At 44.1% G+C, this 27864-nt stretch overlaps 1 protein-coding gene across 1 annotated transcript in view; it reads right to left on the bottom strand.

The window, feature by feature from the left end:
- The window catches only part of LOC112115753 (transcriptional repressor CTCF), a 52226-nt gene that overhangs the window by 10279 nt on the left and 14083 nt on the right, over positions 1 to 27864 (bottom strand). The window contains exons 2-9 of the mRNA XM_026653884.1: positions 9496 to 10288; positions 8621 to 8791; positions 7512 to 7645; positions 5764 to 5884; positions 4683 to 4832; positions 3240 to 3400; positions 2497 to 2679; positions 2008 to 2143 (exon numbers count right to left, since the gene is read on the bottom strand). Of these exons, the coding sequence (XP_026509669.1) occupies positions 2008 to 2143; positions 2497 to 2679; positions 3240 to 3400; positions 4683 to 4832; positions 5764 to 5884; positions 7512 to 7645; positions 8621 to 8791; positions 9496 to 10276 (1837 nt within the window). The 5' untranslated portion in view covers positions 10277 to 10288. The remainder of the gene's footprint in view (positions 1 to 2007; positions 2144 to 2496; positions 2680 to 3239; positions 3401 to 4682; positions 4833 to 5763; positions 5885 to 7511; positions 7646 to 8620; positions 8792 to 9495; positions 10289 to 27864) is intronic.

The raw sequence follows: 27864 nt of genomic DNA, 5'->3' as shown, positions 1-27864 counted from the left end.
ATCTTGAGGGTTTGACAAGGAGAGTCTTTGCTTTGGAAAATCATCTTTCAAATGCTTGGTCTAGAAACACCAACTGTGTTTTCTTCAGTTGAGGACCAGGACTTCAATACTTTTCCATTCAAAGTGGAAAAATTCAGAGTGCAGGCAAACAGTTTTTGAGTTATCGACTATAAAACATTCCATTGGGTCCTGGAAGTGTATATAAACTGACTGTTAACCCTTTAGACATCAGTGCTAATCTCCATTCTCAGCCAGTATGTGCTGGCTGCCAGCGGTCCTATCAAGTCCTGCTCCTGGTTGTCAGTGTGCATGTGAACACACATGAATGCTTCCCACTAGGACAGAGAGAGAGTCAGGTGGCAGTGGACTCTACCATCAACCCCTTGCAACTCTACTCTTCAGTTCACCTGAACAATTAGGAAAAACAGTCCAGAGCTGTAAGTGGTTCCCTCACCTCTCCCTGACTTGCAGCTGGGCTTCTGCTTCAGAAAATTTTCACCTCCCCCCACAGGAGTTCAATGACTCAATGGCAAATTTGTCAATCAGTTGCACAAAACCAGGGTCATCTGGGACTTTGAATGGAGCGTGGGCATGTATATATTATTGTATACAGTCCAACCCTGGAACCCAGCACAAACACAAAGGTGCCAATTTATTTAATAGATGGAAGCTACAGGCCCTGGGTAGCTTAGGAAGCAGAAAGTAGGCAGGCAGGACAACTGGACACCTTGAGAGTAGGAGTGAAAGAGATGAGCCTCTTTTCAATTAGTCATGTCCTGGAAGAAGACAGGGATGACAACTCATGCCCTACTTCCCCAGCTGGTGCAATCCTCTCTGCGCTAGGGTGCATGCCACCACAGCCTAATCTGTTCGCTTGCCAGCTAGCTCCCAAATTTCCAGGTGCCAGAACCAGCTTGCAGAGTTTGTAAGCTCTCAATTGGTCAGAATCAAGGAATTTATGAATGCAAAAAGTGTTCTCCTGGTAAAAAGATTTAGCCACGTTCTAAAAGAAACAAAGTACATTAATTCCCAAACAAGAAGTGAGCGGCTGGGGCATTGGTCTGGTATTCAGAAGACCTGCATTCTATTTCTGGCTCGGCCACTGATCTTCGGCGTGACCTTGGACAAGTTATTTCCCCTCTCTGGGGCTGTTTTTCCTCATCTGTACTGTGCCTAGCATCATGAGGCCCTGATGCCTCCAGATGTACAGCAATACAAATAAATACAATAAAACTAAATAAAGTGAAGATATTTCAACTGATTCAGAACATTGGAAGGTGCTACTTATTTTAAAACAACTACACTTAGAAAGCCAGATAATTCTGAACTCGTGTTCTATGAAACCTCAACTCTATCAAATCCCATCCTCTGTCCACAGGAAACCACCTTCTTTCCAGTCACTGTATGTCATCTCCAATAGCTACAAGTCCTCACCTCATCTACTGTAAAGAGAAATTAAGAGCCACTGTCTACTAGCACAGACTCTCCTCCAGATCAGCTACTCATTCACATGGCGCACAGCAACACCTTTCTTATCCTTATACAATACGGAACATCCACCCCATCTAAAATTCCGCCAGAAGCCAGAGAAACCCACTTACTACATACTGTAGCTAGAAGCCTCCTTATCTATCTCATTCATCCCCATCCAGCAATAAAACTCTATCCTTCAAAAGCAAGCCTGAGCTGCATCTTTGCCCTATCCACGACACAAACTGGCCCCAAAAGCCAGTCTCAATAGCTGGAGTATATTGAGACACATGTAGAACATAGGCCATTTACAGTTGTAGTCAGTGATGGTAAAAATTCAAGTTGTTATACTTATATGTGTACACTCACACAACATAGCATTCCAGGGGGAATGAAATGCATGTGCAATAACTATGTTGTAGACTTCCAGTGAAAACAGTCTTGACTAGTAAGGTACCAATAGAAAAGAGATGGTTTACTACAAGCTCGTACAAAAGGCTAGGTACATTTAACCAGTTCATTACGCAGTGCTCTTACCACTATCAGAGGAATCTTCTTTTTTAGAACGCATCTTTCTCTTTCTCCCACGTTTTCCCTTCTTAGGCTCCCCTCCATTCTCTCCTTCTACACCATCTGGGCCAGAACAATTATCTGCATGTCTAGCCATGGTGTTCTAATCAGGGAAAGGAAAAAACAAACACTGAAATCAAAACTAGGTAGCAGCCCTGTATTTACAAGCCAAGTTCTACTTTTGATAGCTTATTCCTTACAAAAAATAAATTAAAAATTCCCACTTATGTAGAATCCAGAGAAACCAGTGATTGTGTTAATGTATGTTTATTTTGAGTTTTGCCATCAACTGTCTTTTTAGTTTCCTTAGGTGGTTACTGCTGCAAAGAATACACTAATCTAAGTGTGAGCTGCGTCCAGCTCCCCTTCTCAAACACACGCTTACAGCTTATTGTTTTATGGAACAGCCTCCCTCTCCTTACAGAGATCAGTTCAAACCGTGGTCTGCTCACTTACCCTGCGAGTGAATGTTTTCCCACACTTTGAACAGACAAAGGCAGCAGGGACAAAGTTGGGGTCATGGTAACGTTTGAAGTGCATATCGAGGAGCTGTTTCTGACGGAAGGTTTTATCACAATGGCTACAGGCATAAGGCTTTTCTCCAGTATGGGTACGTTTGTGCATGATCATGTGCCGCTCCTGCCATTGAGAGAAACTCATTCAGAAGAGTAAGCAAAACACAGAGCAGTAGTAATGAATATGCACTCAGACACATGAATGCAAAAGGTTAGCAGTTGTCATTAATAGGGGGAAGAGCTCTAATATTTCACTCAGAGAGCAGCATCTGGGAGGAGAGGGGAGGGGAAGATGCTCCTTTAGGTGAGCTGGGACATCTCCATCCATGCTACATTCAGCTGCCAGGATCCTAGCTGCAGTTTCTTTCCCCTGTGCCAGCCAATACTCCAGTTCTGTGACAAACATATTCCATTCTTTGTCTTCTTTAGAAGATAATTTCTGTAAAGAGACCCTTAGCTGGAAGGCTAAGGCCAGTGTAAAAGGGCACTACACTTTCCTATATCAGTCCTTAACATAGACGAAAAGAGAAGGCATCAAATTTGATCAGCTACCAAGATTAGTAGTTTCTTCTTTAATGTTTGATTTGTAGCCCACATTTGCTGTGCCTGGATGAGAATGCTGCTCTGGATGTTCACAAGGGCTGCGTGAACAGCCAACCTCTCTGGAATCACCAGTAGGCTTACCTGTCTGCATGCATAATCACACTGGTCACACTTGAAGCGCTTCTCATTCTTGTGAGATTTCTGATGCTGGATGAGAGCGTATCGTTCGTGGAACACAGCATCACAGTAACGGCACTTCTTGCCCTGCTCAATGTAGGAATGCTGCTTTCGTAAATGAACACCTAATAACACAAGAAAAAGTCTCCTTATATTACAGCTGATAAAGATATTCTCTGAATACCTATCCTCTTGGGTGCTTTTGTTATATAATTTGGTTGGAAGCTAGAAGCCTGGGCCCTATTAATACTTTGAAATTACATTAACAGCGCCATGTAGGATTAGCAATTTCTTCCTCAAATTTCTGTTTTCCTGTTCACCAAAAAGGTTTGTTTCCATTGCCAATCTAAATGTACATATACTAATTTGCTGGGAAAGCCTCCAAGAACTAACAGCTCATTAATAAGCTCATTAAAATATCTGATTTATTAAACCACAAAACTATGTCCTATGAAGAGTAGGAGTTAAAATGCAAGGCAGGCAGATACTTTTGTACGTGGCAAAACGAGCAAGGTAAAACAGTGAGAGTATCAGGCCAGAGTTTGGCGTTAGTGGTTTCTTTGCTTTGTGGGTTTCAATTGGACCCTTCCATTTACTTTGGGCGGGGGAGGGGGGGGGGAAGAGAGAGAGAGAGAGAGAGAGAGAGAGAGAGGTTAAAAAAACCCATACAATTGTGGAAGTGAGAAGAATAGATCATTCAAGTCAAAATGGGAGTGCCAGGAACCCAGCCATGTTGTGCCACACTTCACCAGAGAACTACTGTCAACTCACTATCTTGTGACAATAGCAGTTTATAAAACAAACCTTGAAAGACTTAACCATAGCAAAGGGAACTGCACTGCTACAATCCAGCAAGACTTTATTATCCCTGTCAGAACTCCACACAGTGTACAATGACTATCTCAAGTGATTTAATGTGCTGGATTTCTTTTCTATGAAAAACAGCAGAGGGACTGCTGCCCAGAAGACAGTCATTTCGTTGCTCCAAGTTTAGTTTAGGATAGCATATTTTTGCCTTTAAACTCACTGAGCCAGTCTAATACCCTTAGATGGGCAGGGACAGCAAATTCTGTAGAGCCAGCAAGCAACATTTTTATTTTGGCTCAGTAAGTGCATGTCTATGGGCACCATACTGGTGGCCTGCTTTGTATTCTTGGTAAGCATGCTGCCACACTGGAACAGTATAAGAAGCAACCAATAGTTTTCACAGTAAGGGGTGGTTATTATAAATCAACAAATTACCGTCCAACACCACTCAGGTCAGTAAGTGTCATATTTTGCACCACTCACAAGAATCTACCGCCTATGGAATTTAGTCTATATTAATCCCTGTGCCTTGTGAAAACTCTTCTATCAACTCTCGTCCGTTCAAAGACATTTTTCACCACCAGGTTAAGCGGTACTTACCTAAATCACTCTTTCTTGCTATGACAGTGTCGCAGTGGGGGCAGTGAAATTTGGCCACATTCTCTGTGTGCTTCTGTAAAATGTGCATTTTCATGGTGCCACTCTGGGTAAAGCGAGCATGACAGATGTAACATTCATAAGGCTTCTCTCCTTTAGCAGGGGAAGGAAAGAGTATTTAGTGCATGAAGTTAGTTTTATTAACCAGTCTTGTCTAATTAAAAATATACCTGAATTGGAAAGAACCGTCAAAATGTGGATTTGGTGGCACAATATTTTAGTGCTCTGGTGATCTATCCCTTTCACAGGCTAGAGGCGTTTAGGGAAGTCTCAGTCCCCTACTACACATCTGCCCACATCACAAAACCACTGTGCATCTCATCACCTTAGTTCCAAAACAGACCTGCCTCGCTGAGGATTTAGGTACAGTAAGAGTTTTGTGAGGGGCTAATGTGCAACATGTAAGGATTTAGCACACACTATCAGATTTTTGCTTTCACAAGTGCCAATATCCTTCTCCCCCCCCCCCCCCCCCCAGTTACAAGACTGTTTTTCCTTCACACTTTAGCATCAATATTAGTATTGCACTAGTGTTTGGTGTCAATTATCCATGGGATTTTCACAAACTAGTTTAGTGAAATGCTCCTGTACCAAACATTGAACAAGTGTGACCCTGAATGTCTGCGAGAAGACTGAAAGTGGGGTAAACACTGATGTTCAGAGATTTATACTGATTTATATTACCCTTCTATTTTATGGTATGCCTGTATTCTAGAGCTCTCATTCTGCTAAACAGATTTTTAATTTTCTGTGACAAAACTGGAGACAGGCTCTCTCAAGCAAACTCCCATTTCTCAATTCAGTAACAAAAACGTTCAATGTACCGATTTAGATGCTAAACCCAGGTGCATGCTCTTCACTTGCAGACTTTACACTTTTTATACATAAACATGAAGCAATCTTTCATTTTGCCAGACTCATGGTGACAGGTGTGTTGAGAGCTCTAGCATACGTTAGCATTCCTGAGCCTCTATGCCCAATGCTGAAGCACCAATAGCACATTAACCAAGCATGGAATCAATACCAGAGTGAGTTCTCATGTGCCTCTTCAGTTTGTAAGTATCCCTGCTGGCATAACTGCACAAGCTGCACTGGAATGGGCGCTCTCCAGTATGAGAGCGAATGTGGCGTTTCAACTTGCTGACCTGAAATCCAAGAATGTGGTTGGTGTTAGCACAGATGAATAAGCCAGCCTTTCAGAATCCAAGCCAAGAAATTCAGTGAGAAGTTTCGGGTTTTTTAAACTGAAGTACTCTGCTGGGTTTTTGACTTCTTGTATTACTCAAAAGGTTCAGCCCACGTTACGAATCAGTATAGATGTGAAATGGAATAGCCTCAATAGAGTGTATGAGGATGCTGCATGGTTACTGACCCATAACAACAAATCCCAGCTCAAGCTAGCTCGGGGGAACGATGTGCATAGTGATTTTCTGGTTATTTCTCAACTACACTATGTAATTCACTGTACTACATTCATCGCAGCCCTCAGAACTTCATATCCATAAAGTGCTCAGATTAAAAGTCCACAGTAACTGCACAGCAAAAGAACCTAGACGGCGCTGTTGGTTGGGTTAAATCTTGCTGTTACGAATCAGGCATAACCACCATCTTTCATTCAGGATGAATGTAAAGAAGTGACTGAAATAATAGCAGTCTCCAAAAAAACCCAGACAAATGCAAGGCTGCCCAGAAATGTGTGTGTGAGTAAGAGAAGGAAGGCTCAGAGACAGCACAGAATAAAACAGGCACAATCTGGAGAATCTGTGATCCTGACAGAAGCCTAAAGAAGGGGCTTGTGGTGCTGGCTAAAGAGGCTTGGGGCTGTAAGAAAAGAATCTCTTGTTTGGTTCTTCCTATGTTCAAGGAAACACAACTTTGTACACTCCTTGTCAATAAACACGAAAATACGTGCCTATCATAATTTTCCCCTCCTAACCGGAGCATCCACAACACCCTGAACTTGGCTAACCACTCAGATCAAAAAGGGGCAACTACAATGAGACTGAAATGCCCACTTCCATTTCTTCCTGTACCATCTCAACCTATTACTGCACATGTCCCACTCCTGTCAATCATGCTGATCCTTAGCTTGCCTAAGCCTCTTCTCCCTACTACCCAGCATGAGTAATTTCTTTTTAAAGTAACATTTATTTTAAAAACTCTCCTTCAGCTTCAGTGCTGATTAGGGAAAGGAGAAGAACATTCCAGTAAGCCGCCTCCCAGTCAGCTTTTCAATAATTTTGAATGAGAAGACAGACTTTTGGAGAAGAAAGACGCAAGAAAAAAACAAAAAACAAAACACACATGACTCATTTTGACCGCAGATGCTCATTCTTCTTAACAAGCAAGTGCACGGTACAAGACTGAGACCACATTTCTTAAATCTGAGGGTGTTGCCAACCTTGAAGTACATTTATCTCAAGATATTGTTATCTCCTACATCCAGGGGTTAGCTAATTAACCCTGAATGTTGAATTTTATTATCATTAAAACTCTGCTATTGGGTCCCCAAAGGGTAGGGAAAAATCTCTAGGCTTTTTGTGCACATATCACCCACAAACCAATTTCTCTTTATTTTAATTTTTTTTTTTAATCTCACCATTTGCTTTCAAAGACAAGCCTTATTTACAAAATTTCTGCTTAAAGACCACTTTTTATGGCCAAAGTGTAAACTCCTCTAAATAAAATGTTTTAATGGAAATTGTTGACGCAGACCCTGGCCATGTATGGCATGAATGGTTGGTTCTGTGGTAATGATTAACCCAAACGTACCTCTACACTAGCATAGTCGCACATCGAACATTTGAATGGTTTCTCATGAGTATGTTTGTAACGGCGATGCCGAACCAACTCTCCACTGGTCACAAAGGCCATATCACAGTCTGGGCACTTGTGAGGGCGAGTACCTATATGTGTATAGCCAGGAAGGAGGGAGAAAATATTAAAGTTGAGTGATGAGCCAACGAAAACAACACATGCTAGTTTCGCTTTTATAAATTAGAAACTTTGGATTCATAATCTGAAAAACCTGAGACACTGTAGCACAGATATTGTGCGCTTGAACTGAAAAGTTGCCACTTTTGTGTAAAATAGCCATCATATTACTAAAGAGATTTACAATTTTTGAGGATGATCAAAAGGATGTATTTAGCTAAATGAAACACCGTATATATAGATAAACAAAACACTGTATTGTCTTCTGATCCCATGGTTATTCCTAGAATCCAATCATTTAGCTATGTGTTCTGTGTGTAGAATAAATTGGGAATATGGAAACATCTTCCCCCCCCTGCTCACTTTGTTGCGAGTGGTAGCTTTATTTTGGTTCTCATTCCCATTCGCCATTAGACAGGTACTTTAAGAAGCCTCTATAATAAAACTAAGTAATTCATTTCTATTTTTCCCTCTCCCATATAAACTTAAATAATTTTGTATTGGTCCCCCTCACACTCTTCTCTTGGGGGTCCCTGTCCTTTTGTTCATCTTTGAACCCGTCCTTATCCTGCTTCCACACAAGAAGGAGCATGAGCATGGAACTGATGTAAGCTTAGGGTCTGAATCAACTTCCACTAAAGTCAAAGGGATTTTTCCAATAGTTTCAAAGGGAGCTGGATCAGGCCATTTGTCAAGTTATATCCAGGCGCATACTGAGCTTCTCCACTGGCCCAGCAAGACAAAAAGCAAAGCTAACTGGACTCATATCAGAAACACTGAGGTAACAGCACTGTGAAATCCTTTTCCTACAGGAATATCTTATAGGAGATACAAGGGAGGGAAGGACTAATACTAAAGAGTGAATCCTATAAAACTCCTACTGTACAAGACGTGTAACTAAAACATTGTCTTTACTGATTGTACAGCATTAGCTCTGCATACAATACCTGTGTGAGTATTGAGGTGGTTCCTCAGCAGTGTGACTGTCCGGAAAGCTCTACCACAGAGATGGCACTTGTGTGGTCTTTCATCAGTGTGGCTTTTCATGTGGCGGTCCAAGTTAGAACGACGTGGACAAGTATAACTGCACAGCTCGCACTGGAATGTCTTCTTTACACCTGGCCACAAAGTAAACCAGCTTTACTCTAATCAGCCACGTACTCACTGCTCTACGTTAGGTTCAAGATTTCAATAGTCTTTCCTTGTTCCATGAAACTATTACATGGAAAGTAATCTTGTGCAACTAAATTGAACTGTACTTTCTATTAGAAATAGAAGGCAGTGATAAGCTATTGTTTTAGGATTTTAATTAACATGTCAATAATCATTTTTCTCCTGCACTGTCCTCACAGGACAAAAGAGAAAATCAAACACAAACACTGCATTCTTTTGCTGTCAATTTTATCTGGTAATTGGTTAAAAAAACCCAGTATCTGGGTTTTTATCATTTGGTGTAAAACTGTTGATAAAAATACTAAAATCTCAGAAACAAATATCTACATTATCCAGTGAAATGTAGTAAAATAGAACCCTTTCAAGTCTAGTTGTACAGTAGCAACAAGGTCAAAGCATCATATTCAAAGCAAAGTAAACAGCTACGTAGCACAGGAACAGAAGATGGAAGCTTCCTCTGAAAATGGAAGAACAGAGAGCTTTTACTTATGGCTTTAATTAATAACAGAGGAATTTTTTTACCAACACAAGGGCTTTACTCCCAATACAGTCTAGCTGAGTTTATTGTCATTTCTTTTTCAGCCCTTTCGTAAGTTCCCATTGTGAAAAATACATTTTAAACAGAGCTACTTAAGAATAGTTAATTTACCTTTCTTTTTGATTTTTGTTGGTTTAGGGGGCTTCATGTTGCCCACCACCTTTTCTGCATTAACCTCAGACAACAAACCCTCCTGCTGCTCCTCTTCGAAGTCATACACAGAAACATCCACATCTTTGCCTTCCTCAGTGTACCGGAGCTTGCTCTTTTTGGTTTTCTTTGATTTTTTGGCTGGTGGCTGATAGTCTGGATCTTTCTGCCAATTGGGATCTTCCTGTGGCTGAAGTTCACCTTGTTCCAGTGTCTCCACCTCACCATTTGCACCTACTTTCACTACCTGGAACCCTTCTGGTAAAGGGAGCGTGTGACAGATCATAGGCTCTCCCTCCTGCAGGCCTCCTTTGGAAACTTCATTTTCATAGGCTCCCTGAAGTTCTTCCACAGACGTAGTGGCAACAGGTACAGTCACTGGAACAGGTACTTGGACAAGCTGAAGCTCACCAAGGTTTATAGGCTGTTCTTCCATATTAACAACCTGAAGTGTTATTATCTGTGTGTCATCTACTGTAGCCTCTGCTTCCTGAGCCACTGTGCCTTCCATTACTTCAGTCTTCATTTGAAGAAGCGTTGGATCCAGCTGTTCCATCATTACCATTTGCACACCACTGTTGACATCCTGCACTACTTCACCCGCATCTGCTTGGTTCGGTGGTATATGGCAAGCATCCTCCTCCTGCCCACCTTCACGGCGTCTTTGATAGGTCTTTCTTTCTTTCCCCTTAATGAAAGTTTCCGACTCCTCCCCAATAGCTTCGATTGTCTCGCTTTCCATTTTGCCTTCCTGCTGTAGAAACAAGAAAGGTATTTTACAAGGTCACTTAGATGACTGTTTTGACAACAAGCAGTACAAATTGATGGGACAGAAGTTCAGACTGAAGACAAATGGTCAGACAATAGGGACTCGTTACATTCACTGATATTCTAACATGGAAACAAGCAGAACTTTGGGGTCACATTCTATTGACATACTGTTGGTAACAGCTTTAATACCAAAGTAGTAGTAGAACACAATCTGAAGTGAAACAACTACTGTGCCAGTTTCAGGGAAGGAAGGGATAGGGGGAGGAGAGATTAAGTGATATGCACATTTCCCACTACATACTTAAAAAAATCTGTAAATCCCAAAGGCAGGATGTACACTGGTATTATTCATTGCTTATAAATTACTGCTTATGCATCTTATAGTCTCACTTTACACAGTTGCCAGCAATATCAAAGGCAATCTTGAACTATTTATTTTTAAAAAGCATGAAAATAAAGTAATAACAATATGGTTGCAGCCAGCTTTTGTTATGAAGCACCAGGATACATGAACTTGGAAATTTCATTTGGTCCTAAAACTGCAAGATTTATTCTTAAAACAGAAGAAAGATGTTTCTGCAAAATCTGAAGAAAGTGCAACCTGTCTGAGAATTACAAGTCATTAAAAAAATACCCCAAATGAAATTCTGATGAATTCACATTTCTTTGTCTCCCTCTAGCTCACAAAAATTACTACTTTCCACGTTGTTCAATCTCCATAAAAATTCATATGCAGTCATATTTAAAGAAAACAGATGATTTAGTAACATTTGCTGTGGATAGTTTGGGGCCCAAATCCTGCTCCTGTTAACGTAAAGGGATGTTTTGGACGCTGACTTCAGTGGAAACAGGATCAGACACTACATGTATTTGTGCATGTTGCCCTCTACTGGCCAGCTGCAGCTTAGCAAGAACATAAGGATCCTTCTACAGCAGAGGTGGGCCACATCCGGCTGCCAGACATGCTGCTCTGAGCGGCATGGTAAGAGGGCCGCGGGATTGGATAAGGGGCAGGGGTCCCGGGGGGCAGTCAGGGGACAGGGATTGGTTGGATGGGGTGGAGGTTCTGGGGGGCGGTCAGGGGAATTGGATAAGCGTGGGAGTCCTGGGGGCCTGTCAGGGGGCAGGGGTGTGGATAGGGGTCGGGGGAGTCAGGAGACAGAGAGCAGGGGGGGCTGGATAGGGGGTGGGGTCCCGGGGGCGGTTAGGGGCGGGGGGTCCCAGGAGAGGGCGGTTAGGGGACAAGGAGCAGGGCGGGGGTTGGATGGGTCAGAGGTTCTGAGGGGAGCAGTCAGGGGGCAGGAAGTGGGAGGGGTCAGATGGGGGTGGGGGCCAGGCTGTTTGGGGAGGCACAGCCTTCCCTACCTGGCCCTCCATACAGTTTTACAACCCCAATGTGGCCCTCGGGCCAAAAAGTTTGCCCACCCTGTTCTACAGCTAACACCTTTCTTTGGCTCAAGTGACCTGCATTTTTGGAGTTGCAAGATTGGAGTTCTAGCGGTTTCTAATGGAGAGGTGCTCGCTTTTCTATGCTTAAGGTTGCCACCAGTCATAGTAGAAGGCTGGTTTTGCCTTGTAACTAAACAGATAATTTCAAAATGTTTATAGCTAGATCTTGTTGGCAACAAGAACATTTCAGAATTTTTAAAAATAAAAATGTCAATATGTAAACATTTCTGAAATTTTTGTCCAATACTGCTTGTGATCCTGTTAAAAAACTCACTAGAATACAAAATTTCAGGCATTGGTAGATTTTAACAATGGCTTGTGAACAAGGTAGTTTTCAAGAGTAGAAAAAGTAAGGTTTTTAAGAAATTGCCATTTATTTGGAAACTAGACAAATCTCGGTCAAAGCCAATGGATCCATGGTGACTATTTTCATCATCTACAACAGGGGTCGGCAACCTTTCAGAAGCAGTGTGCCGAGTCTTCATTTATTCACTTAAATTTAAGGTTTCACGTGCCAGTAATACATTTTAATGTTTTTTAGAAGGTCTCTCTCTATAAGTCTATATATTATATAACTAAACTATTATTGTATTGTAAAATAAACAAGGTTTTCAAAATGTTTAAGAAGCTTCATTTAAAATTAAATTAATGATTTAAATTTAAATTTAATTTTAATTTAACCCGCTGCTGGTCTGGGGTTCTGTTCACCTAGATGGGCAGTGGGCTGAGCGGGGCCTGCGGCCGGGAACCTGGCTGGCAAGGGTCCGGCAGCCAGAACCCCAGACCGGCAGCGGGCTGTGTGGGGCTGACGGCCGGGACCCCAGACCGTCAGTGGGCTGAGCGGCTCAGCCCGCTGCTGCTCAGGGGTTCCATCCGCCGGCTCCTGCCAGCCGGGATCCCGGCTGCCGGACCCACTCAGCCCGCTGCCGGTCTGGGGTCCCATCCCTGCCCACATACAGTGGGTACCTACCTTCTCCCTGGTTCTGGCCCATTCTCTTCCTCTCTCTCTGCACTGAGCTGAGGGTGGGACTGCACTGAGCACAGGGCTGGGGGTGAAGGAGCAGGCTGGGGGTTGAGGTATAGGGTCTGGCCAGGAGCTAGAATAAGGCTCAGGGTTGGGGCAGGAGGTTTGGGTGTGGAGCGCTTACCTGGGCAGCTCCCATTTGGTGCGAGGGGTGCAGGTGGGAATGTGGGGGGGGGGTGTGCAGGAGCTCCAGTTTGGTGCTCAGGGTGGGGGTGGGGATGTGGGGGGTGCAAGAGTCAGGGCAGAGGGCTGGGGGCATGTGAGGGGGGTGCAGGTGTCAGGGCATGGGGGGCCTGGGTATGTGGGGGGATGCCAGAGTCAGGGCTGGGGTTGTGGGGGGGGTGGAGTCAAGCAGAGGGCTGGGTGTGTATGAGGGGGGTACAGGGCTCAGGGCAGGGGCCTGGGGTGTGTGCGGGGCTGCAGGGCTCAGGGCAGAGGGCTGTGTGTGTGTGTGGGGGGCCAGGGCAGAGGGCTGTGTGTGTGTGTGAGGGGGGTACAGGACTCAGGGCTAGGGGTGTGTGTGGGGGGGTAAGGGCAGAGGGCTGGGGGTGTGGGCTGGGGTCGTGGGGTGCTCACGGCAGGGGGCTGGAGGGGCTATGCCCCTATTCCACCCTCCCCCAAGGCCCTGCCCCCGCTTCTTCTCTGCCTCCGCCGGGAGCAGCGAGCACGCTGACTCCACTCCTCCCCTAGCCCCTCCCTCGCAAGGGCCATCAGCTGATCGGCTGGCAGGGAGGGAAGGACGGAGAGGAGGAGGAGCGGCAGGAACCCAGCACACTGCAGGAAGAGGCAGGGGAGCCAGCAGGACCAAGCTTATGCCCCCTGCCCCCGCGGGAGGGGCAGAGGGCAGAGAAGAGCGGGCCGGGCCGGATTTTTAATGGCACACTGCTGACTGCCAGGACTCCAGCAGGCAGCAGTGTGCCATTAGAAATCGTCTTTGGCATGCCATAGATTGCCGATCCCTGATCTACAATGAAGCAGCTGGGGCTCTCCTTTAGAAAAGAGAAAATAAATTCCAGAATCAGGTAAAATGATAACTCCTGTATTCCTCATCAAAATGACCCCTCAGTCTTGAGAGAACATGCACGGGTCCATTTTACAGGTGGGATAACATAGGATAAAAGTTTAAATTAGTTTCCATATGAAGCTACAAATAAAATCAGGATTGGAATTCTGATCTCTGAGATGAGACCCCCACACTAGACCAAAAGTGTCTCTCAGAGTATTTCAAAACTCTACACTTAGTGAAGCCAGCTAATTTGGGGCTTACAAAGGTGACAAGAATTGTTAAGAGCTTTGGGACACTAAAGATGAAAGGCTGTAAAGTAAATGCAAAGCACATTATTAGACACATTTTATATTGGGTAAATAAGGCACACATATTTGTGGCCTGCTTTCCAGTGGTGCTGAGCACATCCAACTCCTTTTTGATTTCAAAGGGAATTGTTCAGCACCTCTGAATATCAAACCACTTAAACAGTTGCCTAGGTATGATTTAGATTAACTTTCGATATCCATTTTGAAAAAATATCAGTGTATACATGCATATTACGCACACACACACTGCTATCTGCCTCTATTCACATCTATTTTATTGCATCTTCTTCTGATGTTCCTCCCTTCTTGGGTCTATTGATTATTCTCTCTTTGACTGTTTTGCTTTGACAATGTATCAACATCATGGTCTGCTCAAACTACAGTTCACCTGCTGGTGTGCAACCTATGACTTTCAGAATGTTTCTTGCAACCAGAAGTTGCAGTTTCCAAGGAGCACTGAATACCAGAAGTACTGATATTTTGCTTCATATACACTTCCACCTCCCTCTTTCCTAACACCAATTAGCTATTCAATGTACAGTAACCCACATGAACAAACATCTGAGAAAGACTTGAGTACCTGATACTGACTGGCAGTCTGCAGGGGATCAGAACAGAGCTTTGTCTTTATCCCACAGTGGAGGTGTGAAAGCCTGGGCAAACTCTGTCTTCTAATCCAGGGGTTCTCAACCTTTTTCTTTCTGAGGCCCCTCCAACATGCTATAAAAATTCCACAGCCTACATGTGGCACAACAACTGTTTTTCTGCATATCCACGGGGTAGAAAGCAATGCAACTGCCTGGGGCCCCATGCCACAGGGGGCCCCGCAAAACTAAGCTACTCGGGCTTCAGCTTAGCCCTAGTTGGTGGGGCTTGAGCTTGGGCTTCCACCCCAGGCAGTAGGGCTCCAGCTTCAGCTTTCTGTCCTGGGCTCCAGCAAGTCTAACGCCAGCCCTGATCTCTGGTTTATTTTGGTGGACCCCCTTAAACCTGCTTGCGACCCCCCAGGGGGCCCCAGACCCCTGGTTAAGAACTGCTGTTCTAATCACAATTATCCCAGATATTTGGGTAGGGACATGGAAAGTTAAGAGATAAAAGGAGGCATCACTCTTTAAGTGAGAAGAGATAATGGAGCTGGGTAAGCAGAGCAGGGCAGAAAAGCATGATAGGAAGACAGAAGAATAGGAAAAAAAGAAGAAATAGAGCAAGTGCCTTAGGGTTAGTTAAACTGTATGTATTCACAAGTTGAATTTATTCTAATGCATTAGGGTAGAATACAAGTTTGCACAAAAGTCCTGTAAATCTATGTGTAAATAAGGAACAGACCACAAGCTCATGATAAGTTACTACAGTGACCTCACTGCCTTCTGAGTAGTGTAACATTGCATCAACAGAAGCCTCTGTTCCATTTCCAAGAAGGAAACCAAGATGCATGTATTTCTTCAACTCCTCTTTCTTTACTACAAATATCACAGGTAGACACTATTATCCATCACCCCTTTCCAGGAAAGCAAAGGCTGAGAAACTGACTAAGGGAAAGTGTACACCACAAAATTAAGTCAACTTAAGTTACATCAATGTACAGCTGCTGCAGTAATTAAATTGCTTTTGCATGTCCACACTACGCTCCTCGTGTCCGTGGTGCACATCCTCACTAGCAGCGCTTTCACTGACACAGAGAGCAGTGCACCGTGGGTAGCTATGCCACTCAAATTGCCACCATCTAGCGCAGTGTTTTGGGAAAGGTTTGCAATACCTCATGGGGGCAAACAAATCATGCAGCGGTTACTGGGAACATGGTTTCAACATCTCAGAATGTTTTGAGCTTCTTTGCAAAAGCCCTGCAAAGTTGCAGGTCTGCCATCTCTGTGAAAAGCATGGCTCCTACACAGTTCTGTACTATTATGATGAGCATTGTGAGCACACCGTGCCTGATCCTGCACTATTTGCAGAGCCGCCAGAGGAGTCGGGCAGAACAAGACAATTCCTTGGAGGCTGCCTTTCTGTGGGACATAGAAAGAAACAATTCACATTTGTTATTGGCATACATGGAGCAGCTGCAGACAGTGGTGCCCCGGTTCTGGGCCCAAGAAACAAGCACTGACTGGTGGGATTGCACTGTTATGTGGGTATGGGATGATTAGCAGTGGCTGCAGAACTTTCGGATATGCAAGACCATATTTCTGAAAGTGTGTGCAGAGCTCTACCCAACCTTCTGGCATAGTGACACCAAAATGAGAGCTGCACTGACAGTGGAGAGGCAAGTGGCGATTGCTGTGTGGAAGTTTGCAACACCACATTACTAACGATCAGTTGGGAATCAATTTGGAGTTGGGAAATCCACCATGGGGGTTACTGTGATGCACGTGTGCGGGGCCATTAATTGCATCCTGTTGCGAAGGACTATGACTCTGGACAATGTGAAGGACATAGTGGATGGTTTTGCAGCAATGGGGTTCCCGAACTGCAGTGGGGTGATAGATGGCATGCATATCCCTATTTTGGCACTAAACAACCTTGCCACAGAGTACATCAACAGAAAGGGATTCTTTTTTATGTTACTGAAAGTGCTGGGGGATCACTGAGAATGTTTTACCAATATCAATGTGGGATGGTCAGGGAAAGGTGCATGATGCACACATCTTTAAGAACACAGGCCTGTCCAGAAAGCTTCAAGCAGGACTTTCTTTCCAAACCAGGAGATCACTATTGTGGATGTTGAAATGCCAGTAGTGATCCTGGGAGACCCAGCCTATTCTTTACTCCCATGACTCATGGCCACCTTGACAGCAGCAAGGAACGCTTCATTTACAGGCTGAGTCGGTTCAGAAGGACACTTGAATGTGCCTATGGCCATTTGAAAGGCTGCTGGTGCTGCCTAGAGATTAGAATTCGGGGGGGGGGGGGGGGGGCCGGGGGGCATAGATGCCTGCTGTGTGCTTCATAGTATTTGTGAAGCAAAGAGGGAAAAGTATCCACCAGGGTGGAGGGCAGAAGTGAGCAGCCAGATACCAGGACTATAAGAAAAGCTCAACAGGGAGCTATATGGCTCAGGGAGGCTCTGAAAGACCGTTTTAATAGTGAACCACAGTAATGTGTGTTGCTTTAGTGGGCTCTGCCTCACATTGTTTTTTTGCACCCCAGTATGAACCTTACAATGAGTGCTGTGTGTGTAGTAATATAACATTGGAAATGCACCTGTTGCTATTTTCTCTGAATGACGTCAGACCCAGCCAGCCTATACTGTGAACTAATAAAGATGAATATCGATGTTTCTACGGCTGGATCGGAGCTGTGCCTGCACAGCCTCTTCTCCCCAGACCCGGGAGATCCACCACCTCCTGTATACTCCAGGCAGGAGTGTGTCTGCAGTGTGCAGCCTGAATGGTCAGCTGGGCAGGCACTAGGTGAGTGCTCCACACCGAGCAAACAGAAAATGGAATTTCAAAAATTCACAGGGCTTTAAAAGGGTAGGGGCATGTACCTGTGTACCTGGCCGCTGGGTAACAGAGTTCAAAATGGTGACCAGAGAGGTCACGATGGGGCACTGTGGGACACCTCCTGGAGGCCACTAAAGTCGACATAAGTAACACAGTGTTTACACGGAGGTGGAGTTATTAAGTCTGCGTAACGGGTGAGTTACATTGGTGGGAGTGACATTTTAGTGTAAATGCTTACAGAGTTAGGTCAACATAAGCTGCCTTGGATTGACCTAACTCTATAGCGCAGACCAGGCGTAAAAGAAGAATGTGTCCAATCCATGTGTGTGTGGAAGAAGAGAAGTGCCATGTCTTCCAGTACCAAGAAACAGATAATAAATTACTAAACTGTTTAGAGGGACATCCATTAGGTCTAGGCCACATGGTACTTTCCCTGCTACCCTCCCGCCCTTTAACTTAAGAGTTTTCTGGTTTTTACTAGTTTGTGTTCCTGTAAATACTTCAGAATTAGGGTAAAATGAGCACAAACCAATCTGTTCCATGGTGATGTCTGTACCTTTAACTAGTACTTAAGCATTTTAGGGTGGAAGTTTAGTTAGTTTGCTTTTAAACTATGCTCTACATATCACAAAGCATCTTACAGCACTATACAAGATTATGTAGAAAACCCCATGAACTAGTCGAGTTTAATGACCACTGTAATGTGAAATCTTACATGTACATAGAACTATTTATTAGTAAATTTGCTGGTTCAAAAATCTTGGCAAGTTGCCAAGAGTGACTAAGACTTTGTCTACACTACACAGTTTTGTTGACAAAAGTCAGCTTTCGTCAACAAAACAGTGGAGGTGTAAACACTGTAGTGCTCCTTCTGCCCAGAAAACTCTCCTGCTTTGCTGACAAAATAAAACCTCCTCAACGAGAGGAGTAGAGCTTTTTACGGCAAAGTTATATGGACAAAGCGTCAGTGTAGACACTGCGCTTGATTATGTCGCTGTAAATGGCCTCCAGGAGGTGTCGCAAAATACCTATTCTGCCCGCTCTGGTCAGCAGTTCGAACTCCACTTCTCTGCACCCAGGCATCCACCCCTTCCCCTTTAAAGGCCCAGGAATTTTTGAAATTCCACTTCCTGTTTGCTTGGCACGGAGAGCTCATATCACATCTTCCCAGCTGCCCGTGGTGGCTCCACGCAGCAAATGCTCTCCCATTTGGAGCGTACCTGAGTTGTTGGATCTGCTGCCACTGTGGGGGGAGGAGGCTGTGCAGTCCCAGTTTCGCCGTAGGACCTTTGATACCTATGGGCAGATTTCTCATGGCTAGTTGGATAAGGGCTACAAACAGGACACATGTCAGTGTTGTGCAAAGATAAAGGAGCTGAGGCAGGTATACCAGAAGGCAAGGGAGGCAAACTGTCACTCTGGTGCTGCACTGAAGACCTGCTGCTTCTATAAGAAGCTGGACTCCATCCTTTGCAGCGACCACACCTCCATCAGCTCTGTGGATACTTCGGTGGGGCTGGAGGAGGCAGATAGTGGACTCAACCCCAAGAATGAAGTCGTGGACAAGGAGGTTGAGTTGGAGGACGATGTGTAGCACACAGCAGGGTCGTCCGGTGGCGCGGCTAGTCAGGACTCTTTTCCACTCTGGAGGAGTCTAGCTAGTCCCAGAAGTCCATCTCTGGCACACATGATGCAGGAGAGAAGAGCCCTGGTAAGTGATATTTTCGAGTTGATGCTGCTCGGTTATATGAGGTAGAGCTGTCATTTGCTCACTATATTGTAGAAGTGGGTGAAGAGATAAAATGTACAAGACTAGCGGTGTTTGAGTGTGCTCCACATTTTCTGTGCAGCTAAGCAGTGTGGCGGAACTGTATGTTAATGCACTCCAAGATTTCATGGGAATCCTCCAGAGAGATCTCTAGGAAACTTTCCTGGAGATACTCGCCAATCCTCTGCCCAAGGTTCCTTGGCAGAGCTGCTTTGTTCCTTCCCCCATTGTAGGAAACTTTCCTGCACCAATCAGCAATCACTTGTGCAGGGATCAAAATGGGTGAGCAGCATAGGGACCGGGTTTGAAGCCGCATGCATGCAGGAGATGCACTCTTGCTACCCCTTAGAAGGGAGGTACGGCTTCAATGACCCACGCCTGTGGAAAATGGTGATAGAATTTACAATACTGTCCCTAGTCACCTGCAGTGATCCCCTTAAAAAAACCACCTAGACCCTTTGCCCCATCTTGAACGCCCAACCTCCTTCCCACCCCGGCCAAACTCACCATGTTTAGGATATTCGCCGAGATGCGTGCTTGCCAAGAGACAGAGAGAAAGTGAGCCGTATATTAAAATAGGTGTATTTTACTATAATGATTCAATACTGGGTCGAACTAACAATCATGCTTCTGTGTATTGTTTCTTGTGCTTTGGCAGATGTGGCCTTCAGGGGAATCCCCTACACAGCGCCTCTGCCAGATAAGGTAGCGACCAAGGCGGAGCAAGGAGGGAGTTCTGAGTGGTGCTCCAATCCGCAGAGATTGTAAAAAGAACGCAGGGAGTGGAGAGAGACCCCGAAGGAAAAATTTAAAATAGAAAGGCAAGACAGAAAGGAGAGTGAGGAGCGCATTGTAAAGTGCCAGGAGAGGATGATAAAAGTGATGGAGGAGCAAACAGAGATACTAGCCATGCTCCAGGCAGTCCCTAATCATGCTCCAGGCAGAACACAATATAGAACTGCTGTCCATACCCTCCCTAAACTCCTCCAATACATTCCTTGTAACTTCCCAGAATGTCTCAGTACCCCATTCATTCCACCCCTCGGACAGTTTCCTAAAATGACAGCTGGACTTACACATAGCTATGAGAGCCTACACTGCCCTGCACTCTTATCTCCCTTTCCACCAAGCACTTGGTGTGTGCTGTTAATTGGTATTTAATAAAAACAAACTCTCTGAAACATAAGCAATCTTATTTGTCTCCTACACGTGATGGTTGCTGCTGATAGTAATACATAGTGTCAGTTTGATCATTTTCTGCCTACAAATCCTGTTCAGGAATCATTACAATTTTCCTGCAAGGTGGCAACTTAAAAGCATGACAGAATGCTGTATGGAAAAAAAACATTACTAGTGCTCATTGTCAAAATGTTGCCTCAAGGCCTGAATTCCCTCCGTTATGCCCCTAACAGCGCTGGTAGCTGGCTGCTCAAATTCAGCAGCCAGGCAATCCACCGCCGTGCTCCATCCTGGAGGAAACTTTTCACCCTTAGCTTCACAAATATTATGGTGTGCACAGCAGGCTGCTATGACCATGGTAATATTTTCCTCATTTAATTCTAATCGGTCATAAAGGCAGCGCCAGCACACTTTTAATCTGCTAAAGGCACATTCCACAGTCATTCTGCCCCTGCTCAACCTACTGTTGAAGCACCCCTTCCTGCTGTCCAGGTTTCCCGTGTAAGGCTTCATGAGGCATGGGAGTAAGGGGTACCCTGGGTCTCCCAGAATCACTATGGGCATTTCAACATCTTCCACTGGAATCTTCTGGTTTGGAGGGGAAAAAAAGTCCCTGCTTAGAGCTTTCTGTATAGGCCAGTATTCCTGAAGATGTATGCATCATGCACCTTCCTGGACTATCCTGCATTGATGTCAGTGGAACGCCCACGGTGATCCATAAGCGCTTGCAAATACCATTGAGAAGTACCCCTTTCTATTGATGTGCTTGGTCGCAAGATGGTCTGGGGCCAAAATTGGAATATGCATGCTATCTATCACTCCGCCGCAGTTAGGGAATCCCATTGCTGCAAAGCCATCCAATATTTCACGTACACTGCCAAGAGTCACAGTCCTTTGTAGCAGGATGCGATTAATGGCCCTGCACACTTGTGTTACTGCAACCCAACGGTAGACTTCTCAACTCCAAACTGATACGCAACTGACCAGTAGCAGTCTGGAGTTGCCAGCTTCCGCACAGTGATCACCATGTGCTTCTCCAAAGAGAGGGCAGCTCTCATTTTGCTATCCTTGGGTCGCAGTGCTGGGGCAAGCTCCACACACAGTTCCTGGAAGATGGCTTTCTGCATCTGAAAGTTCTGAAGCCACTGCTTGTCATCCCAGACCTGCATAATGATGCAATCCCAACACTTAGCGTTTGTTTACCGAGCCCAAAAGCGACAGTCCGCCGTGTATAGTTGCTCTGTGAATGCTAAAAGTAATCTGGTGTTGTTTCTTTCCATGGCACACTGCAGGTCAGGAAACTCTGATTCCTGTTGAGACTGGGTGCTCTAGATATACTGCATGACCATCCGCGATGTGTTCATAACAGTGACCACAACAGTAGAAAGCAGTGTGGGATCCATCCTTTCAGACAAAGATGGTGGGCACACAATTGCAGGCCACTGAAAAATGCAGCAAAATGCAGCCGGAAGCCCACTGAATGCCGAGATGGGAAGAACTGCATCATGGGACATTGAGCCCACACCCATAATGCAGACATAAAGAGGGATTCATAGATGGGTGATAAAAATTATTACACAGGAAAAGACTTCATGTGAAGAGAGATCTCACAGATTGAGACTGCTTAATTTAGAAGAGATGAGAGGTATAGCAAAAGAGTGAGTGGTTTACAGCAGTGCTTCTCAAAGTGGTGGTCCGCGGACCGGTGCCGGTCCACGAGCCATCGGCTGCCGGTCCGCGGCGAGTTTCCTCATAAGAGCGTTGAATAGGATAAAATATGGCACCGGTCACTGGCACACTGGGAAAAAAAATTGCCAGTTCCCCACATCAGATAGCTTGAGAAGCACTGGTTTACAGAGAAGGTAAATCAGGTGGTGCTGGTCACATTGTAGCACATTGAAAATTTTAAGGCATGTCTACACTGCGATTAAAAACCCGTGGCTGGCCCATGCCACCTGACTCAGGCTTGTGTTAGCACCTACAAGTGTTGCTAGCTGGTCTTAGTCACACCTAGGAGCTGTCCCCTTGTTACTCACCATTTACAAAAGATACCATCATGTTTTTAAACAATTAATGCTATAACCATTTTTTAAAGAACATCTTCCCCCCCTCCAATTTAGACAAGGTCTGTAGGTTTCTTGCACCTTTCCCTGAAACATCTGGTACTAGCCATGGTCAGAGGCAGTATGTTTTTTGAAAAGCAAGTTTGCAAGCCAGAAAATTCCAAGTTAATGTGAAATCAATGAAACAATCAAAAATGTATGGCAGTTAACCTAACCTTAACTCTGCCATCTTTTTATTCTTGTCCACATACCCACTACAGTTAATCTATGCTTCCCCAAGGTACTTAACACTATAATATATGGACACATAACCAGACCCCTTAATAGCAACATGTACATCTTTGTTGACAATCATCTATGCATTAACATATGCATACCCAGCCACCTATTACTAGGGCCCTACCAAATTCATGGCCATGAAAAACGCGTCACGGACCATGAAATCTCGTCTCCCCATGAAATTGGTCTTTTGTGTGCTTTTACCTGATACTATACAGATTTCACAGGGGAGACCAGTGTTTCTCAAATTGGGGGTCCTGCCCAAAAGGGAGTTGCAGGGAGGGTCACAAGGTTATTTTTGGGGTGGCAAGGAGTCACAGTATCACCACCATTATTTCTGCGCTGCCTTCAGAGCTGGGCAGATGGAGAGCAGCGGCTGCTGGCTGGAAGACCAGCTCTGAAGGCAGTGCCCCACCAGCAGCAGTGCAAAAGTAAGGATAGCAATACCATACCATACCACTCTTACTTCTGCGCTGCTGCCTTCAGAGCTGGGTGGCTGGAGAATGGTGGCTGCTGACTAAGGGCCCAGCTCTGCAGGCAGCAGCACAGACATAAGGGTGACAATACCATACCATGCCATCCTTGCTTCTGTGTTGCTGCTGGCTAGCTGCCCAGCTGTGAAGGCAGCAGCGCTGAAGTAAGGGTAGCAGCAAGGCAACCCCTTCCCCCCACAACTCCTTTTTGGGTCAGGACCCCTACAATTACAACACTATGAAATTTCAGATTTAAATAGCTGAAATCATGAAATTTACGATTTTTAAAATCTTATGACTATGAAATTGACCAAAATGGACCTGAATTTGGTAGGGCCCTACCTATTACACATGAACACCCTGTTCTCCAACTCACTCTCCTTTGATGAGCTAGACACATCACTTTGTACCCTCCAAAACTGACTCAAAGACCTTCCCTGCAAAAGCTCATTTATTTCCATTTAAGTCAACATGCCAATTGTATATACTTTATTATCTACGAGCAGCTCACAACCACGCTCTACACCTATCATTCCACTGGAAGTCTCAAGGCACAAATCAACCTCTGCTGGATTTTGCATTGTAAGACCAATATTCTTATTTACCTTCCTGTGTAGGTCCTATACCCCTCCACCTACATATATTCGCCTTAATCTCTACCCACTCTATAAAGACTATATTTAAACTGGACCCAGAGTGTCTAACTCAGAGATTACAGACATATCCATTCTACACAGAGAACAACTGAAATGTATTACATTGCCCTGCTAGTAATTTAAAACATTGGACAGATTGCAACGATGCTTCTAGACAGATACCTACATTACCAGGAGGGTTCACAGAATAACAGTATGACTCAGTTAAGGTACTTCCACTCTATATTTGCAAACTTCACAATTTGTTATGTCATTAGACACACATTTTAACGTTGAGGTTTCCTGGCTTTCACACATTTGTGAAGTATTTACAACCTTAATTCCATCTTAATGTTTATATCCGGATAGTAATAGTACAAATGGAAATATGCCAGAGTTTCAAATAATGGGAATCCTGCATTTCTCATACACAAATTAGAGAATCATCCTACAGCCATTCAAATCAATGGCAATACTCCTACTGACTTCAATATTTCATGATCAAGCCCTTGTATGAGCAGTCCTTCCGAACAGCAGTTCTCAACCAGAGGTCCATGGCCCATGGGGGGCCGTGAGCAGGTTTCAGGGGGTCCACCAAAATAAACCAGAGAGCAGGGCCAGCATTAGACTCACTGGGACCCAGGGCAGAAAGCTGAATCCTGAGCACCGCTGCCTGGGGCAGAAGATTAAACCTGAGCAACTTAGCTTCGTGGAGTTCCTGTGGCGTGGGGCCCTGGTCAACTGCTCTGCTTGCTACCCCCTAACGTTGGCCCTGGCTTTTAATCTACTAAAAACAGTAGCAGTGGCACAGTTGGGCCATGGAATTTTTATAGCATATTGGGGGCGATTCAGAAAGAAAAATGTTGAGAACCCCTGCTTCAGAACCCCTGGCAATTTTGAAGCACTCATGCAGCACCCATGCAAAATCTTGGCCCGTTTCAAGACTCTTGCTGACGGTGGGCAAGGGAAGCACTGCTGTGAAAGAATAAAGGCAGGATTCTGTTACATCTGAAATTTCTATTTCTACTGCTAAGTAAGTCCAGAGAAGAGAAAGATGCAGGAGAAAGAAATGCTAATAGCAAAAAAACAGTTGCTGAAATACACAATTAATAAATATGTCCTTAATATAAACTTAAAGAACTTTGTGCTGAATGCTTCAGCAACGAGGGGATAAAGAAGCTACAAAATATTTATTTTTCCATTGGGTTTTCCCATTTGACAGGCCCTATCATATAAAATTAGCCAAGTGTGAAATATCCATTCTGTTTTGGTAAGCAACAACATTAGAGATATTAGCAGCAACACAATCTCAAACTAGAGAATTAAGCATGTGTCCCCTAATTGCACCCAGACCTTTTTTCCTAGCTGAACTAGACAGAAGTTTCTTTCTCGGAGCAATGTAGGACATAGTTAATAAAACAAAACATTTAATGGAACGCCTTCTTCCTCAGACAACCTTGTCAGAGTTTAATACCTACTGACTGTAGGCATTCGGATTACCACAGATAGACAGTGGGGCAAATAGTGATGAAATAGCAGGAACACTAATATCTGCACTAGTCTTTCCTGCACTAGACAAAAGGGGAAATTCCTGTTCAAAGCCATTTTTTAATGGTAAAATAAAATGTGGCCTTGAGACAGAAGCCTCCAAGGAACAACTTTAAAAACGTGTGTGCAGTAAGTCACCAGAACTAGATTGTTACTTGTACAAGGATTCTGAAGGAAAGAATAGTATAATACCGAAATAGTAGAATTTCCGTATCCTTGTCACGGTTCTAGAAGTTAGAGATGGAAGAGACTCATTAAGGTCTTCCAATTTAACTCCTTAGCAATACAAGACACAAATAATTAAATCCATATTTCAGGATATCAGCAGATTGTAGAATGAAGACAGCAAGGGATTTCACCTCTTCACAATTGGACAGATCAAAGTTGGGTTCTTTTCACAGTCATCTGACGCATGACTTAGTGGCCAATACGCCAGAGGATACTAGACTTGAACGAATCCATGTGCTGTAAATCCTATGACATTCAAACTATACTGTGTAATGGAAAAAAGCTCTCTCTGAGTTTGATTCCTGTCCTCTTCTAAATAATGGCTGTCAGTTTTCTTTTGCTATCCCTTCTCTTCATGTTTGTGTTCCTGACTCTTCTGTACTTCTATACCTGGCTACTTTGTTCCTTTCAGTCTGGCTGCTCCTGACTCAGCACTTGATGTCAAAACAAATATTCCAGAATGGAACAGATGAATAGTCCTGGTAAAGCAATTTAAACAGGAAGGGGAGAAGTGTTCTCAGAATGTCTTATGTTTGCTTAATAAAAGAACTGCGTAGTTCCAAATATTTCATCATGATGAATAGAATGAAAATAGCCCAAGGGCTCCCATGCTGCTCAAGCAACAAACCTTGAACACAACTGCAACCTTCTAATGAGTACAATATTAATTATTCTTCATTCCTTTTGCTAGGCAAAAACATGGTGACTACTGAAAAAACACACAACTCATTGTTCCTTAGCACTTACCACAATATTAAATTAGACAACAAATATGGAGTCTTTGCAGTCCAGCATCAGCAAATCCTGGAGATTTTTAACTATGCATCAGGTTTCATTCTACCTTGTGCCACGGAATCCCAAATCCACTTAACATGAGGGCACTTCCTTTCAGCATCAGATTAGTGCAAACTAGAAAATACTGCCCTGCCACATGCTGCAAAAGCAGTATGTAGTAATATCAGGTCCACAACCTCATAAACTTCTATTAATGGAATAACAAAATCAGTTGTAGCCTAATTTACCACCTTTTTATTGTTGGGATAAATTTTTGTAGGAATTTTTGCACCAGTATAGCTACACCAGGTCTCGCTTCTACAGCCTCAGCATGCTGAGCAACAATCCAAGGAATGAACTTCCCTCAATGTACATCAGACAGAGGGGAAGACAAGTGGAAGCATGAAAATACATTGTTTAAACTGAGTTTTCTCGAATCAGACAGGATGACCTGGAAAGAAGCTGATGCTGGACTGGGAATTTAACTGCACCATGGCACTGAAACTACATTAAATTACCTAAATACCTAAACAAGTACAAACAAGAAATTTTTACCCATCTATTCATCATAGCACAGCTATGATGCTATAAAAATAAATACAGTAGTAAGATTTCCTGGGCTTAATTTATACATTTGCAAGGAAGTAATGCAGGACATGGAAATACTTTTGTAAATTTTCTCACAGCACTCGCTAGCGCTTTGGAGTGCACTGCAAATGAACCTAAGCACTGCCAGTCAGGGATTTAATTGAAGTGACCTGTGCTCTCACACAGAAGAGACTACAAGCCTCCTGCTGCTATAAGAGAAACCACAGAGTTCTGAGCCTTTCCTTTTACAACATCATTGTTTAACAGATACAAGACCCAGACTGATACATCCAGTCAAAAGACAGGCACCCAGTGACTGTTTGAACTGCCAGAAAATGAACTCCTTACAAACCCAGAAATGAAGAGGCAGCAGCAATACAGATTTGCAACACGTGGAAGAGGGAGGGACAGGGAGAGGGCAACAAAAAATAACATGCATACTTAGTGCTTAGAACACCCTTCTATGTCTAGGGTTTACCTTTTCATGTATGAGATTTCTTTAGGGTTTTACAGTATACTAGACCCATACTTTATTTAAAAACATGGGAAAAACCTGAGATCAGTCAGTAGTTTTTCATTATTAATGTAATTAACAAAAAAAATTGAGGTGGGGGAAGAGAACTGAAAGACACTTGGGGCGCCTCATACCATAAAAAGAATAAGCTTTGTTATGATTTCTGACAGGGGCCCCTTAGGGGCTCCCTGTGGCACCACCAGGAGGCAGCCTATGTTTGAAGAGATTAGAAATTCTGAGACATGGATGAATGGCAACAGAGGACTCTATATATAGACAGCAC

This window comes from Terrapene carolina, unplaced genomic scaffold (assembly GCF_002925995.2).
Source record: "Terrapene carolina triunguis isolate 2854851 unplaced genomic scaffold, T_m_triunguis-2.0 Scaffold167, whole genome shotgun sequence".
In the NCBI taxonomy this organism is placed as follows: domain Eukaryota; kingdom Metazoa; phylum Chordata; order Testudines; family Emydidae; genus Terrapene; species Terrapene triunguis.
The sequence above is the reverse complement of the archived record's forward strand: the minus strand, read 5'-3'. Positions and strand labels throughout refer to the sequence as shown.